The following is a 16754-nucleotide window of genomic DNA, read 5'->3' as shown; positions in this document are numbered from 1 at the left end:
GCACTGGGTCCCTTAGTGTTAGCCCACCAACACCCTGTGGAGTTTCAGGTACCAAAACCCACAGATCAACCTCCTCAAACGGGGAGCCCTCCGATGGTGGTACCTCGACTACAACAGAATCATCTGCAGGAGTAACAGCAGGCAACTCTCTTCGTATACGGGTCTTCAACAAAGACCGGTGAACCCGTTTTACCTTACTCAAATCATCTACTGGTGCAATGGTGTACACTGACTCTCCTGCCAGAGGTGCCCTCAATACCTGATACACCACTGGGCTCCACAGATCCTGGAACTTATGGCGCCCTTCTCACGCCATAATTGCGGAGATAAACCAACTGACCCTCCCCCAATGGTGTATTACATACCTGCAGGTCATGCTGCTTCCTGCGACGCTCGGCCTTCACTTTCAAATGTTCTCGAGCCCTCTCAAAAGCCACCTGTAACCTGGTGTGGTGCTCCAACACCCACTCATTCACACCATCAGACAACATCTCCTGGCTTCTACCCAACAGAAAATCTATAGGGAGCCTTGGCTCTTGCCCAAACATCAGAAAATAAGGTGACTCACCGGTCGCTTGATGGGGGGTAGTGTTATAGCAGAAGAGTACCTGTGGGAGAACAGAGACCCAATCTGCCTTTCAAGAGAGCGGTAGAGTGCGCAGGAGATTATGCAGCGTCCTGTTAAAATGTTCACACTGCCCATTACCTGCTGGATGGTATGGGGTAGTGCGGGACTTCTCAATCTGATAGAGACTACAGAGCTGTTGTATTAAAGAGGACTCAAAGCTGCGGCCCTGATCAGAATGAACACGTCCAGGGACACCAAACTTATAGAACCACTCCACCACCAACATGCGAGCCACTGTCTCAGCACGCTGATCCCGAGTAGGGACCGCCAGGGTGTATTTTGTAAAGACATCGGTCATTACCAAAACATTTTCCAATCCTGAGCGAGATGGTTCCAGCAGTGTAAAATCAATGGAAAGATCTCATTTGGCCTAGAGGCCAACAGATGACCCATAAAACTGCGAGCTACCGGCTGCGTATCCTTAGCGACCTGACACCTTTCGCACTCCCGACACCACTGAGCTACATCGGATGTTAGTCCTGGCGAATAGTAACGCTGTCGCACTAGCTCGGTGGTCCGTTCGACCCCTTGGTGCCATTGTCCCTGGTGCACTTGAGTCAAAACGTCCTTACGCAAGACAGCTGGTAGAACTACCTGGAGAATCTCTTCACCACCATTAGAACGGAACACACGGCGATGCAGAACCCCTTCCTTATCCAGCAACCGATCCCACTGACGCAGTAAGACTAGGGTGGCTTTGGACAGCTGGCGTCGCTCTTCAAAACTATACACAATACACTTCTGTCCTAACAAGTACTCCCTAAATTTCTCGGTCAAGTGCCAAAAACTCCAGCTTCATGGAGCTGTAATTGGACATATTACGCTCAGTGGGCCTAAGACTGCGGCTAGCATAAGAAATTGGCCGCACGTTACCTCCCTGTTCCTGTGAGAGAACAGCTCCTAAGCCACCATGGCTGGCATCTACCTCCAAGATAAAAGGCAGGGAAAAGTTGGCATAAGCGAGTACTGGGGCAGAAGTAAGCCTACTCTTCAGCTCATCAAAACACTGCTGGCACTGTTCAGTCCAGGCAATAGAGAAACCCTGCCCAGTTCGTGCTTTAGGCTTAGCAGCAGCCCATTCAGCTACCAACTTGTGCAGAGGGACTGCCAATTTTGCAAACCCCTCAACAAAGCGGCGGTAATAGCTTGCAAAGCCTAAAAATGAACGCAACTCCTGCACACTGGTGGGGCTTTGCCAGTTAACCACAGCCTCAATTTTACTGGGGTCCGTGGATACTCCCTGGGCCGAGATGACATGCCCCACATATTTTACTTCACGTTGGAAAAATGCACATTTATCCAATTTAGCCTTCAGACCCTCATGTTCTAGATGACTTAGAACTACCTCCAACCGCTCTAACTGCTGTGACACCGAGGAAGAGGGCTTGTCTCTCTCAGTGACAGGGACCTGATTGTACCCACTAGTCAAGTCCATAGTGGAAAACCAGCAGGCCCCTGTCAAAGAGTCCAACGACTCCTCGATACGTGGCAAAAGGACGGCAAAAGGACGGCGTCCTTCCGGGTCCAACTGCTGATTGATGTGGGACTTCAGAACTACATATCCTGAAGGAGGTATACGCCTGTACCGCTGCCAGATGGGAACAGTATCTAACAGGGGAATGTCATGGGAAATCTAGCCGGTACGTCCTAAATCACCCTCATGAGTGGAAAACACAGACTGGAACCGGTAAAGCAGGTCCCTCACCTGGCCCTGTTCTGCTTCTGACAACACAGACAAGTCGAGTGCATCAATTTGTGATTTAACACCAGGGATCACTTCAGCATCTGGGGAGCCCATGGTGGCTGCTACAGACCGAACCTCACTAACTCCTAACCACAAAAACATGATTTAGTGTACCCAAAACAGTGTTAGCATAGAGCAACACATCAGTGGTTCCCACATTTACTACAGGTAAATAAACAGTACCTCGGATAACCTGCACTAGTACAGGAGAAGCCAACAAACTAGCTGGCAACCCAGACTCTGGGGGTTCAAAAAGAACAGCACTCTTGGCATATTGTTCAGGACAAGTTGCTGCCACAAACTTCATCATGCCACCTGGGATGCGACATGGTCTTCGCCCTCGCACTTTAGCTGTTCCTGAACGAACCAGTGTTCCTAGACTGCCCTACTACACATTAGATAGAAAAAAATATATATAAGTGTAAAAAAGAAACATTTGTTATAAAATATGAGAGATAGTGAAAGATATATTTGATCTATCAGTAAAATTATTCGAGTGGGTTACATTGAGTCCATGCCTTTACCTATGTGCGAGATTAAAAGTCATCACTGATCACAAACCCACTCTCTATATTCATTATACACACAGGTACTGGAAATACAAAATAAGTTCTAAGTTCTATAAGTGCCACGACCCAACAACTGAGGCCTACTACACAGGTAGCGACCCCGGACCCTGGGGCTCTGTCTTCACCCCGCAGCTCCACCTCTCCCAGGGAAGTTGCCCAGGTAATTGATGCAGAGTCCCTGAAGCAAGAACTGCTAATCTCTTTAAAGCAAGACATTGCTGAGATTTTTAAGACCGAACTTCGTGCGGCACTGGGTGATGATTTGTCCACAATTAGAGCTGACCTACAGTCAGTAAAAACACAGCTGGTGAACGATAAGGCCGCCTCAGACGCAGAGTTGGCCGCACTCAGAGGTACAGTGGGAGAAATGGGGGATTCTCTCTCCATCTGTACTGATGATGTAGCAGAGCTTAAAAATAAACTCGCACATTTAACCGCGGAGTTTGTTTCGCTACAAAATAAGTGTGAGGACCTCGAATCTCGGTCGCGACGGAATAATATTAGGATAGTCGGGATTCCTGAGGATACCGTCATTAACAATACAGTTGTCTCTACACTGCTTAAGGAAACTTTTAAACTTGATGAAACACCGCTGATAGACCGGTTTCACTATTATATATAGGTTTCACTATTATAGCGACTGTGAGAATGTTCTACGGCATGCCAGAGAGAGACGACAAGATGCTGTGGGTGAAATAAAGATGTCTGTTTTCCCTGACCACACGGCCAAGGTGGCTCGGGATCGAGCCGCATTTAATGAGGTCAGGAGGCAACTGCGCGGACTGGAAGGGGTTCGTTATGGTCTTTTCTTTCCGGCTCGTTTGCAGATTACATATAAAGGCGTGGAAAAAGACTTTGTCTCTGCAGAAGAGGCCAAGAAGTATATAAAAACGATGAACATTGGGTAGCGTTTCAGTTTGCAGTAATACGGTAATATCGGTGTGTGTTTACTTCCTGTTTATATAATGGGGTTTACATTATTAAGATTACTTTTCAGCATTAAGACTCTGTGGGAGTTATCTATCTCTCTACTGCAGCTTAGTCTCAGGCTATTCTCCGAGTTGATGTCACAATCCCGTGGCATCAATGTTTTTTCTCTTGTTCTTGTATAGTTGTCTCCCTTTTGGAGACTTTTCTCTCTCTCTCTCTCTCTCTCTCTCTCTCTCTCTTTTCCCCTTTTTTTTCTTTTCCTTTTTTTTTCGGGATGTGTATATGTTCATGGGTGTGTGTGTGGGCTGGGGGGTGGGTGGTCCTGGCCATTTGGTACTATTCATGTGCACTTAAATGAGTACTGTTAAGTTGAATTCCGGTAATCCTGGTGTAGGCCCATCTGTTCACTAGCTGGCCCATTCGTTTCACTAGCTGGAATATACGTGGCATGAGTAGTCCATCTAAACGTGGAAATTTTTTTAGCCATTTGAAACGACTTAAGTCCGACATAGTGTTTTTACAAGAAACTCATCTCAAATCTAAAGATCATTATAGGCTGCAGGCTTCTTGGATAGGGCATGTCTTTCATTCTTCTTTCATTCAACTTTAACTCTAAATCAAGAGGAGTTGCTATTTCGATCAATAAAAATATTCAGTTTCTACCTACTGATAAAAATGGCAGATATCTTATGGTTGTAGGCATGTTAATGCAAACAAAGGTGCTGCTGGTAAATGTCTATGCACCTAACTTTGATGATGTTGAATTCGCCAACAGATTACTTAGTAGCATACCTCATTTAAATTCTCATTTATTGATTTTTGGAGGTGATTTGAAATGTGTACTTGACCCAGTGGTAGATAGATCCAGTTCACGACCAATATCTCAGTCAGCTATGTCAAAATCTTTTTCTGACTTTATGAATCAGAATGGGTTGGTTGACCCTTGGAGAGTTCGTAATCGTTTAATTAAAAAATTCTCCTTTTTCTCTCAGGTTCACCAGTCATACTCAAGAATAGATTATTTCTTCATAGATAACAGCTTGAATTCATCTGTTGCTGCCGTTGATTATTCAAGTATTTTAATATCAGATCACGCACCACTATTTCTGGATATTCAGTTGTCCATACAGAGATCTACTCCCACCTTTGGAGATTTAATTCTCTATTGCTGGCAGATAAAAAATTTTGTGAATTTCTGTCCAATTCTATTGATGAGTTTCTCCTTTTTTTCTCCGTTTCTCCAGAACGAACTTATATCATCGTCTTTACTTTGGGAGTCACTGAAGGGTTTCCTTAGGGGACAGATTATTTCATACTCTTCACATTATAATAAAAAACATAAGGCCAAGCTTACAAAACTCACTTCTGCCATTGGTATCCTTGACCAAGAGTGCGCATCCAATCCCTCCCCAGAACTGTTTAAGAAACGTCTTAACCTTAAGACAGAATTTGATTTTATCTCCACTAAGGAAGTAGAGCGATTGTTATTACAGACACGCGGCACTTACTATGAACATGGGGATAAAGCGAATCGACTATTATCTCACCAATTGAAACGTCAGTCTGCCTCACATTTGATACCTAAAATTAATAATAATGTTAATGTAATTGTTACAGACCTGGTAGAAATTAATGCCACGTTCAAATCATTTTATACCTCTTTGTATAAATCCGAATTTCTGGATGATACTGATATTATGAATCAGTTTTTGGACAATCTTGAAAACCCTACCATTGATTCTGACCATGTACAAGAACTAGATGCCCCACTCTCCCTTGAAGAAATAAAATTCTCAATTAAAGCGATGCAGTCCAATAAAGCCCCGGGACCTGATGGGTATCCTATTGAGTTCTTCAAAAAATTTGTTAATAGATTAGCACCTCTACTTTTGTCAGTGTTTAATGAATCCTTGGAAAATGGTTTGCTCCCAACTACTATGACCCAAGCTTCGATAGCTCTTCTTTTGAAGAGTGACAAAGATCCTTTGTGTGGTTCCTATAGGCCTCTATCTTTGTTAAATGCTGATGTTAAAGTTCTGGCAAAAACTATAGCTCTGCGCTTAGAGAGAGTGTTGCCCAGCATTATTTCTGAGGAGCAAAACAGTTTTATTAAGGGACATCATTTATTTTTCAATACTCGCACTCTTTTAAATATTATTCATACTGTACACTCTGAAACGGTACCTGAGATTGTGATTTCAATGGATGCCGAAAAAGCATTTGATAGGGTAGAGTGGGAGTATTTATTCGCTGTATTAAAAAAATTTGGTTTTGGTAATAAATTTATTGGTTGGGTGAAATTACTTTATACATCACCTTAAGCCAGCATTCAAACAAATAATGTGCGTTCAGAGTATTTCCCATTAAAATGTGGGACACGTCAGGGCTGCCCTCTCTCTCCATCTTCATTTGCCTTAGCCATTGAACCATTGGCCATTTCATTATGATCCTCTACTTTATTTAAAGGCGTCACTAGGAACGGCATCGAACACAGACTATCATTGTATGCAGATGATTTGTTGCTCTATGTATCAGACCCTGTGTGTGGTCTGCCTGGTACAGTATCTTGTCCACTCTTGATACATTCAGTTCCTTTTCTGGATATAAATTAAATTTTCAGAAGAGTGAATGTTATCCAATTAACACAACTGCTTTGCAACTTAAGCATCTGGACATGCCCTTCAAAATCAGTCCCGCTGGATTTAGATATCTTGGTATTAATGTGACACGTACATTTTCAGGTCTTTTTTCTGCAAACTTTACTCCACTCGTAACTAAGATGAAGTCTGACTTTCAGAGATGGAATAGTCTGCCTTTGTCTCTGATTGGGAAGATTAATGCTATAAAAATGAATGTTCTGCCTAAATTTCTTTTTTTATTTCTAACAATCCCATTGTTCTTAGTTAAACATTTCTTTGTCTCATTAGATAAAACGATTAATGCCAGGGTGTGTAAGTCATTACTCCAGAGATGTAAGTCTAGCGGTGGTCTGGCACTACCAAATTTTCAGTTCAATTACTGGGCAGCACACATCCATAAGATACAGTGCTGGGTTGAGTCACCTCATTTAGCATGGTGTAAGTTAGAAGCCCAGTCATGTTCTTCCTCATCCTCTATACCTGCTCTTATATACTCTTCTTTTCCAATTAAAATTTCTTTGTATGTTAAAAGTTCTGTTGTGTTTAATACTCTAAAAATCTGGTATCAATTTAGGAAACGTTTCAAGTTTGTAACTGCTTCTCCTTTAGGTCCATTATGTAGCAATCATCTTTTTCCCCCTTCATGTCTGGATTCTTTTTTCTCAGTGTGGTATAGCAAAGGTATACACTGTCTTCTTGACTTATACACAGAGGGATTTTTTCACAGTTTTGCAAATTTGTCGTCATTGTATGGGCTACCTGCCAGCCACCTATTTAGATATTTTCAAGTTAGGCATTTTGTTCAAAAATGTTTTCCTGGCTTTCCCTCAGTGCCACCTCTCCAACACTGGGAAGGTTTGCTTACGTATAAATCACAAGGAAAAGGTGCTGTTTCTGACATTTATGAACATATTCTGGATTTCTGTGACCAAACTACCTCCAAAACAAAGGCTGCTTGGGAAGGAGAGCTGGGACTTCAGCTTGGGGACGGGTGGTGGGATAGTGTTGTGAATGGCTTTGGTAATGTCTCGTGTGCTCGGCTCGCACTTATCCAGTTTAAGGTCATTTATAGGGTGCATTTTTCTAAATATAGATTGTCTCAAATTTGCCCAGATGTCGAGGACAAATGTGACAGATGCTCTAACGCACAATGCCACCTGTCACATGTTTTTCTTCTGTCCACAACTATATAATTATTGGTCGGGTTATTTCAGTACGATGTCCACTATTCTGGGAGTACATTTGCAACCCTGTCCATTGATTGCTATATTTGGACTTCCAGATGAAGCATCTCAGTTAAACTGTATCCAAAAAGAAGTTATTAGTTTTACATCATTGTTGGCCAGATGTCGCCTTCTTCTTCAGTGGAAGTCCTCTGTCCCACCATCCCACTCACAATGGCTAAAGGATACAGAGTTTTTTTATTAAGCTTGAGAAAATAAAATATACGATAAGAGGTAATACCTCCAAGTTTTTTCATAAATGGCAATCGTTTATTTCATATTTCATGGGCCTTCAGGTTTTGCCGGATTAGGTTTTCTTCTTCTTTTGTAAATTTTAAATGACTTGTATTCGATAGTTAAAAAGGGCCAGGACCTGGGGTAAGCGGGTGGGGGGTGGTTTGTTCTTTTCTTTTTCATTTTTTTTTAACTTTCTTTCCATTATTGTTATTATTGTTGTTGTTGTAATACATTTACTTTACTCCTTTTTTTCCATGAAAAACTAAAATGGGATTCTGTATTGTTATTTTACTTTGTTTACAATAAAAAGACAATAAAGCTTTTTACAGAGGTTCTCTCCCTTTTCAGTTGCTCAACTGTTTTCCCTAATGCTTCTTCAGCCATTGTGCTTCGAGTGTGATTCACTTAACTCCTATGTGTCAGCAGCAATTTGTCCATGGACTTTTCAAAGCCGTTGATCTTTTCGTCCTCGCCACTACACGTGGTTGTCAACTGTCGAGTTATGTGGGAATTTTACACATCGGTATCTGCTTCTAACTCGAGAAGAGCATAATCAACTACAGGGGACACAGGGAACAACTCCAACTCACTTTTCAGCTCCTGTATTTAGTAGTTTGTGCAAGTTTACAGAGATTGTTCAATTCAGCTGAAGTAGAGTGAATTAGGTTGACAACCTTAAAGGAGGAAACATAAAACAAAAAGAAACAAAGCAAAATAAAATTAATAAAATAATGATAATAAATAGGCATTCACTTATTTGTAAACAAACCTAATGTAAATAAAGATCGTTCCAAACAAAGCTGTCACAATGTCGAGCAAACTGTTCATTTGCATACTAGCTTATTTCTATTTACTATGCTGTTATTTAAGCAGAGCATTAATATTCTAAGTGTACTATTTTAACAAACAAGTGGTATGCAAGCACTTTGTATTTCTTCAGGAACACAAACTATGTACTGTGCATTTAAACATTAACCAATACACAACTATTCTTCATATTGCATATTACTTCAATAAAATAACACAGAATTTAGTGTCAATGAGTCTTTAGATTGAGACTTCTTCCTACCATCAGTGTCCCTGAGGTGATTGTTTGCTGATGCGTTTTCCCTCTCGTGTGTGCCACTCGCAGTAGTTTATTTTTTCAACTTCCAGCAGGCAAAATCTTCTTCCAGAAAGTAATTGTGCATTACATCTGCATCACCAACTCACTGAAACAATTGCATTTCCAGATCTCTCTGCATTCTGATTCCATGTGCACGCACCTGCCATGCGAGTTTTTTCTTCCGCATCACTCGGCATTTTCCGACCCTTTTTGCACTCGGTATTCTCCGTCTAATTAATTCAGTTCTGCAGTTTCACCAATTTCTCGGATTTTAAGTCACAGTTTCGGTTCGAGTCTTAACTTCACAGTGTGTCGTTCACAAACGATTTGTTCATTTTGAAAGAATCTTTCACATGATTTGAGAACATCCAGTCATTTCGGGGACTGAATCGTTCATTTTGCATGAGATCAGTAAACAGAAAAGATTAGTTCACCTTTTGAGTCCTCGGGTCTGAGTCGTTTGTTTATGTAACGTGACGCTTTATTGGATACAAAAATTAGTTCATTTATGTTCATGTTTTATAGCAAAAGAAATAACTATTCCAAAATTAATTTAAATAAAATAAGTGAAAACTCATGCAAACTATAAAGACACAGAGCCTAATAGTCATTACTTTTAAATTGCAATATAAAGCCTAAAACAATATTGCACAACAAACTGGGCATTTAAATTATTTATAGATAGTCTGTGTAACATACGCCTTTGCAATATAGCTTATTATAATGCTGCACACACTTGAAAAAATAACTAAAGAATGAATCAAATAAAATTTTATAAAAATGAATTACACTATACAGCCACAGAGCTGCCCAAGGAGGAGAAAGAATGGGAGGAATGGGTGGTATGTGTAAAAGGTATATATTAATTATTATTATTATTATTATTATTATTATTATTATTATTATTATTATTATTATTATTATTGGTTGTATTTGTAATACTTTTATTTTGACAAGTGATCCGTTCTTGCTTTCCCGGAAGTACAGCGGTAGAGCGCGAGAGAAGCCAACACACATTAGTGAGTGCAGTGTCGTGTTGGAGAAACTTTAAAGTCCGATAAAGTTCCTTAAACGGAAGATTATCGAGGCTTAAGGGATAAAAGACAACAGCACTACGTGACAGTGTGGACAGTGACCCGTGTTCGTTAGTGAAAAGGGGTCTTTGTCAGTATTTGTTACTACACAATGTGTTGACGGTTAGCATGACGCCGTTGTGGCGTTTGTCGCCGAGATTAACGACACCGATCAGCCGGCACTTAGTTAAACAACGAGTAACCTTTGTTTATTACACTGACGAAACAGCCTAAACTGGTAGTGTTCCCAAACCTCGGTGAGGTGGGACGAGTGCGAAAGGGCAGCGCCTGCACTCTGAGCACCGATATACGTCAAGGAGGGTGAAGGTTCACTTAAAGTTTAGTGCTGTCTACATGAATCACCAAGTGACATCCTGTGTATCCTGTTATCGAGACACGGAGAAGAAAATCACGCCGGTGCTGTTTGGACATGGTTCTGCAATTTCATTTAAGTTTAATTTAATAAAGTCATTAAGATGTTTAATAAAGATGTGCCCTGTGGAATAAAATCACAGAACGGAAAGTGAAATCCTGAAGGCTGATATGCTGAATGAGACCTTACAGCACATTTCTACAGATCCAAAGTCAGACAATACCTCAGGATTTCCTCAAATTCACTTTATTAAAATAACATTTGAACAGAATTATTTACAATTGAACTGAAAAGAAAGCAAAAAAAATAAACACACACTACTCGGGGATGAAAAACTACAAACTACTCTATAAATTTTCCCAGGATAACTCCATCTCAGAACAAGAAATAGTCCTAGGATTGAAAATACAACACAATTACCTGATCTTCTAGCACCACTTTTGTGCCTCTTTTTTTGGCAGTAGAACCTTCTCGCCCACTTTAACACTTACGGGCATTATAGCTCCAGTCTAAGGGAAAATAAATAAGTCATTGATACGATTTCAAAAATTTCTTAACACAAAAAGGCAGGTTAAAAAAACATTTTTGAGATAATAAATACCTTGTTGATGGCACCAGGTCCCACAGCCACCACAGTGGCCTGGAGCACTTGGGACTTGATCTTAGTTCCTGCTGCCAACCGCTGAACCAGAACACGGTTGAGTAGTGGCTGATACTTTTTGAAAGCTTTGGCCTAAGGAGGGGTAAAAGATGCTTGAAAATGAGGGATTTTGTGCAAAGGTAAAGACTTAATCAGAGAAATTGAGAATAGTAATGATTTCAGTTCTCATAAAGCCAGATGGGAGTTTCTTAAATTTAAAATTTGTGAATTTTCTATAGACTATAGTAAAATGCTGATTATGATAAATGAGGTGGTTGCTGATAGTTTTGTTTTTTTCTTTACATCATATCATCATATTTTCAAAAATGGCTTAAAATGTTTTTCCAAAGCCCTTAATAAGATGAGAGGTCAGAGTGCTAAGAAGCTGCTTTTGACAAATCTTTTGACATCATTTGATTTATTGTGATACTGCCCTTAATTCTTTTTGTCTTTCTTTTCTTTTTATGTTCTATTTAAGTTCATGTAAGTTATTTTTTCAAAGGTTTATTTATTTATTGTCTTTTCTACATAATCTATTACTTATTCTGTGTTAAGCCTTTCATTTCTACTATTTACGCTTGTAGAATGATTATTTGCCTTTGTCGTTTATATACTCAATAAAAAAAAATTAAAAAATTACCAGCACCAGCAGGTAGTTAAATGCCGTTAAACTTTTAACTTTTTTTTTTTTTTTGTAAAAGGCTCATAGACAGTGTCTCAAGTTAATATTGAGTAAAAAATCCAACATTTCTGTCACAACATTTTGCCTTTCTTTTGTAAATATAAGAAACGTTTAAAGAGAAACTTACCTCAGGAATTTTTTCTCCTTTCAACACTCTTCTTTTTAGCATCTCCTTCCCCACTTCAAAAAGCATGCACATAATTACGCCAGACTGATAGATGAGTAAAGGGAAAATACAGATCCTAAATAAGTATTTATATTTTATAGATAGAAAATAAAGTAAACTGTTGTTGAGTTGTGCTATACCACTGTTGCAGCTAGCGTTGCATTCGGATGACAAATGGATGATAGAGACAAGTTACCTTTAGCCTTTCTAGGCATATTTATTTTTCTCACTGTCTGCACATCAGTCTCACGGCCACACAGTTAAACAACATGAAGAGACAACTGTAACTGCTTTAGGACAAACCAATTAATGCAAACGCGTCTATTTAATTAACTTATACTTTTAGTGCCCCCTTGTGACCTGCTCATTTAAATAACAGAGAACTGCACAGCATTATAATAACATACAACTGAGGACATATTTTAAGAACTGTCTTGCTAAAATAAGAACATTAATCGTTAGTCTTACCATATCTGCAGCGAGTTGTTGTACAACTAATTGAATGAATCATTCCCATGACTCGGTAACGGTTAGTAGCTAGTGGGGTGAAAGGTGGTGACAATTACAGGGGCCCTCACTGCCCAGGGGGCCCCACAAAATCTAGCTGTACTATATAGGCCCCTGTTCTGTGAATAATTCTAATATTAATAATAGTTGTATGCCACAGATCTTAATGAAAACCACAGAAACATACAATTTGATATAATAAGTCTTCCAAATATCTGCTCGTCACCCCACCCTAAAAAATGGATTAGTCCGATACGAGGTATTTATTAATTATTCAGTCAATGACAAACATCTCAGGGACCCAATAAATCGTAAGTCCCACCCCAGCTTGTGAAAGGACCAATCAGTGTTGACACGGCAGCTGAAGTTAGAGATGAACTTGGTGGAAGAGCCGGAGACTGACTGACCAATTGAAAATGATACGAAAACATAAATCAGGCTACCAGAAACGCCACGAAAAAGAAGGTGAGGGAGGCCAAAAGGGCTGTTGTATCCCAGTAGATCAAGACATTCTTTACGTCAGGTTAGTGTTGTCATTTCGGTGCCCGATTTACTTTTGTGGGAAAACTGCTACCGGTCGGGTACTGCACTGTAAAATTTTTCATTGTAAATTTACAATAAATAATTGGATAAATTTTGCATGACTTTCACAGTAAGGATTACAGCAATATCCTGTGAAATATACTCACAGCAATTTATTGTAATTTTATATCTGTGATATTACAATGCATTGTTGTAAAAGCACAACTGTATACTGTAACTTCACAGCTTCAATGACAAAGCAATTACTGTGAAATTACAGTACATTGCTGTGGAATTACAATCTTTTGCTGTACATCATTACAACAAGGCCCTGTACTTTTACAGTGTGTACTGTGAAAGTAATGTACAAGTTGACAATAATTTACTGTGAATTTACAATGTATACTGTGGAAGTCATGCTAAAACTGTCCAATAACGTACTGTAGATGAAGCTTTCATTTACTGTGAATTTACAATCATTGTACAATTAACCCCCTCCCCAACAAACAACTCTGAGGTAAAGTCAATGTTAGCCCAATGGCATATTTATTAAGAAATAAATATTTTTCAATGTACAGCAGATGCCAAGAACTTCGAGTTCAAGAAATTCAACTTTCTAGTCATAAAAGCCATCTTAAAATGCAGAATATGCAGAGAAATTGTGCAAACTTGCAATTCAACTACCTGTCTCAAAATTCAACTATTCAACTAGCTGTGTCACAATAATAGTAATGGACAGGATGGGAATAAGGCCTTCATGGCAAGATAAGAGAGCGAGGGAGAGAGCATTGAAGGAATGTCGTAAAGGGGTCAGGCGCTTCTCTCAGTCTCAAACATTATAATGAGTCCACACGCAACAGCATTGTGTAAAAATCTTGTAGTGCAAAGTTGTCTTGAAAAATTACAAAAAGAACAAGGCTATTGAAAACTGAGCCTGACAATTACCGCTGCAAAAAAAAACTATGATGCCCACTCAAAGTCAATAAGTTTCCTTAAAAGGGTGCTCAGATGAGGGTTCATTCTTGTCCGCTTCTTGGTCTTTGAGCCTCTTTCAGGATTGATGCCCAGGAAGCACCTGTTAATAAGCAAAGATAGTTTCAGTTTTAAATAGACTTACAGTATGTATTGCAGACAGCATTTATCAATGTGTGCTTTTTGCTGTGCTTTTTCCCCACATCAAACCCTAATAGATTTATAATCCAAACTTGTTAGATCTTACTCTCACCATAATTTTGCCATTTTTAGCCATGGTGCCTCAGGTTAGGTTTGCCTGAGGCAAAGTGGTTGATTTTCTACTATGAGAGGCCATATCAACGTGCACCACCACTGAAATGTATCTTCACGCAGTTGGTAAATTAAAACCAAGCCCTGTTGAAAGTATGACAAACACATCCTTTTCAATTAAGGACCTGAGAGCATTTTTGTTCTGTTTTTAAAGAAAATTTCATCTACTTCATTTAATACATTCGCATTTCGCAATAGACGTTTCGAAATCATCATCACATAGCCTGCCCCAAAACAAAATAAATAACTGTGATTGGACCGGCAGGTATTTGTCAGCATAACGTGTAGAAACCTACACTGATCTGCAGAGCGAAATTTAATGAGTTGGCGAGATCAGGATGGTCTCACCAGGATAGCCTCAGGTAACTCGTTTGTCAGAATTTTCGACCTCAAGACAATCAATGAGTTAGAAGCCTGTACTATAATGTGAATTACAAGATGAAATGCAATCTTTATAAAATACCTTTGAATGAACTCCAGCGCCGAAGATCCAGCGGCAGGATACTCAAGGTTGATTACGTAATAGCTGCTGAAGAATGCAGCTACTCCGTGTAAAAAGAAAGGGTGTGGGCCCATCACGACATGTCCCTCGATGGATATAAGCCATCCAGAGAGCTTCATCATGTCACCTGAAATGAACAGATACAACATTGTGTTATGAGCACTTTGCGATCTGCTTAAGATACAAAGGGCTATACAAATGTAATTCTTATTATAATTATAATTATTATTATTTATTGTCATGTAGATTTCTAGAATGAAAACAAAATAATGTGTTAGAAATTTCACTACTAGATTAAAGTAACATTACCTTGAATGATCAAGCAGGGGGTGGCGGGGAGTTCTGCAGTATTGACGTCCACAGCAGTGGCACATGGCTGTAACATAGTTAACACACAATAGCATGGATTTAGGTAGAGCTGATGTGCCAGGCAGTATAGGCCCAGCAGCCTGCAGGTCGGACCTATGCTGCCTATACATATGAATTTGCAGTCCCGTGTGTTTTCTGTACCTCCATGAGCAGTCAAACACCCCACACTGGTAGTGATAATTGGGGGCATTGCTATGCAGTTTTGTGTGCTGAACATAGTTACACACATACTCAGACACATGCTCACAGCCAATGAATTTACAGTTAAACATTGTGGTGCATGTTAACAAGTCACCTACCTAATCTATTTCTCCTCACTCTTAGCCTGACACTGAACAGGTTAGCCCCACCCTCTGATGACCTGGAAAGAAAAAGGAGAAATTACAATATATAGTGTTTTTTTTCTGTTGCACTTTGAGATTGCTCACTCAATGTAAAGTGCATTTACAACTTTTACAGTTATTATTCATTCATATCAGGGCAAGTGGGAACAATAGTGTTTAAACCCTCCCGTTGTCAAACACGACATGAGACTAACTTACTCCAGGTAGCTCAGTCATTTTGTAACTAGGATATACACTGGAAAAATATTTTTTCATGGACCGTTTGAATTACTATGCTATTAAAGTTAACTAACTAACTGTTAGCTATGATAATGATAATGCTAATCTATGATAACCTTGACTAATTCAGAAATGTGCACACATAAATAGTAATGTTTGTCCCATCATTGGTTTTATATATATATATATATATATATATATATATATATATATATATATATATATATATATATATAACTCATCCTTTTAAATTATACGAAGCCTTAAAGTTCTGCATAATTAAGGGCGTGGCCACGTGAGTGACAGGTGGATTGCCGCTGTTGACAATGCCGTCGCGCTAGTTGGCCGGTGACGCTCTGCCAAGATGCTCTGCACACTTTGAGCTTCAAAACAGCTCTTGAGGAGTCTATGGGTGACTTCACGGACACTAGGTCCACGTTTCTATAGTCTATGGTTCAAAACAGTTCGGTTATGTAATGTGACTTCCCAGGGCGTATTTCAATACAATATTTCACTGTAATAATACTGTTTAATGCTGTAAAATCTTTAATTTTTTTCACTGTGTTGCTGTGATATTACAGACCTTATTGTGATATAACAGCAGGTTTTAGATTGCAAGATTTTAATGTAAAATAAGAGTTAAATGCTGTAAAATCCAAGGATACTGTAGTTTTTACAGGTATTCATTGGGATATTACAGGGAAACTTAATTACAACAAGTTACTTTAAAATAATACTGTTAATTATTGTGCAATGCTGGTGAATAATGTTAAAATAAAGTTTAAACATGCATATTCATGAGTAAACATAATATACACACACACCAAATTAGTAATTTCATTTAAGTTTAATTTAATAAAGTCATTAGGATGTTTAATAAAAATGTTCCCTGTGGAATAAAATCACAGAACGGAAAGTGAAATCTTTCAGGGTGAACCTTTACGTTTATAATTTTACCTAAAATTTCAACTAGTATATTCACAGCATTAAACATCCAC

The 16754-nt window shown here is 39.3% G+C and overlaps 1 protein-coding gene across 1 annotated transcript; it reads right to left on the bottom strand.

Moving 5' to 3' along the window:
* Nucleotides 1-10914: 10914 nt before the first annotated feature.
* LOC125141542 (10 kDa heat shock protein, mitochondrial-like) lies at nt 10915-12085 on the bottom strand. Its single transcript, XM_047815430.1, has 3 exons — nt 11971-12085; nt 11123-11254; nt 10915-11030 (listed from the first exon to the last, which is right to left on the bottom strand). Exons 1-3 carry the CDS (start codon nt 12040-12042, stop codon nt 10950-10952), a joined length of 285 nt encoding a protein of 94 aa, XP_047671386.1. The 5' UTR covers nt 12043-12085; the 3' UTR covers nt 10915-10949.
* Between the last annotated feature and the right edge of the window lie 4669 nt (nt 12086-16754).

Source organism: Tachysurus fulvidraco, chromosome 6, assembly GCF_022655615.1.
Source record: "Tachysurus fulvidraco isolate hzauxx_2018 chromosome 6, HZAU_PFXX_2.0, whole genome shotgun sequence".
Taxonomy (NCBI): domain Eukaryota; kingdom Metazoa; phylum Chordata; class Actinopteri; order Siluriformes; family Bagridae; genus Tachysurus; species Tachysurus fulvidraco.
The sequence above is the reverse complement of the archived record's forward strand: the minus strand, read 5'-3'. Positions and strand labels throughout refer to the sequence as shown.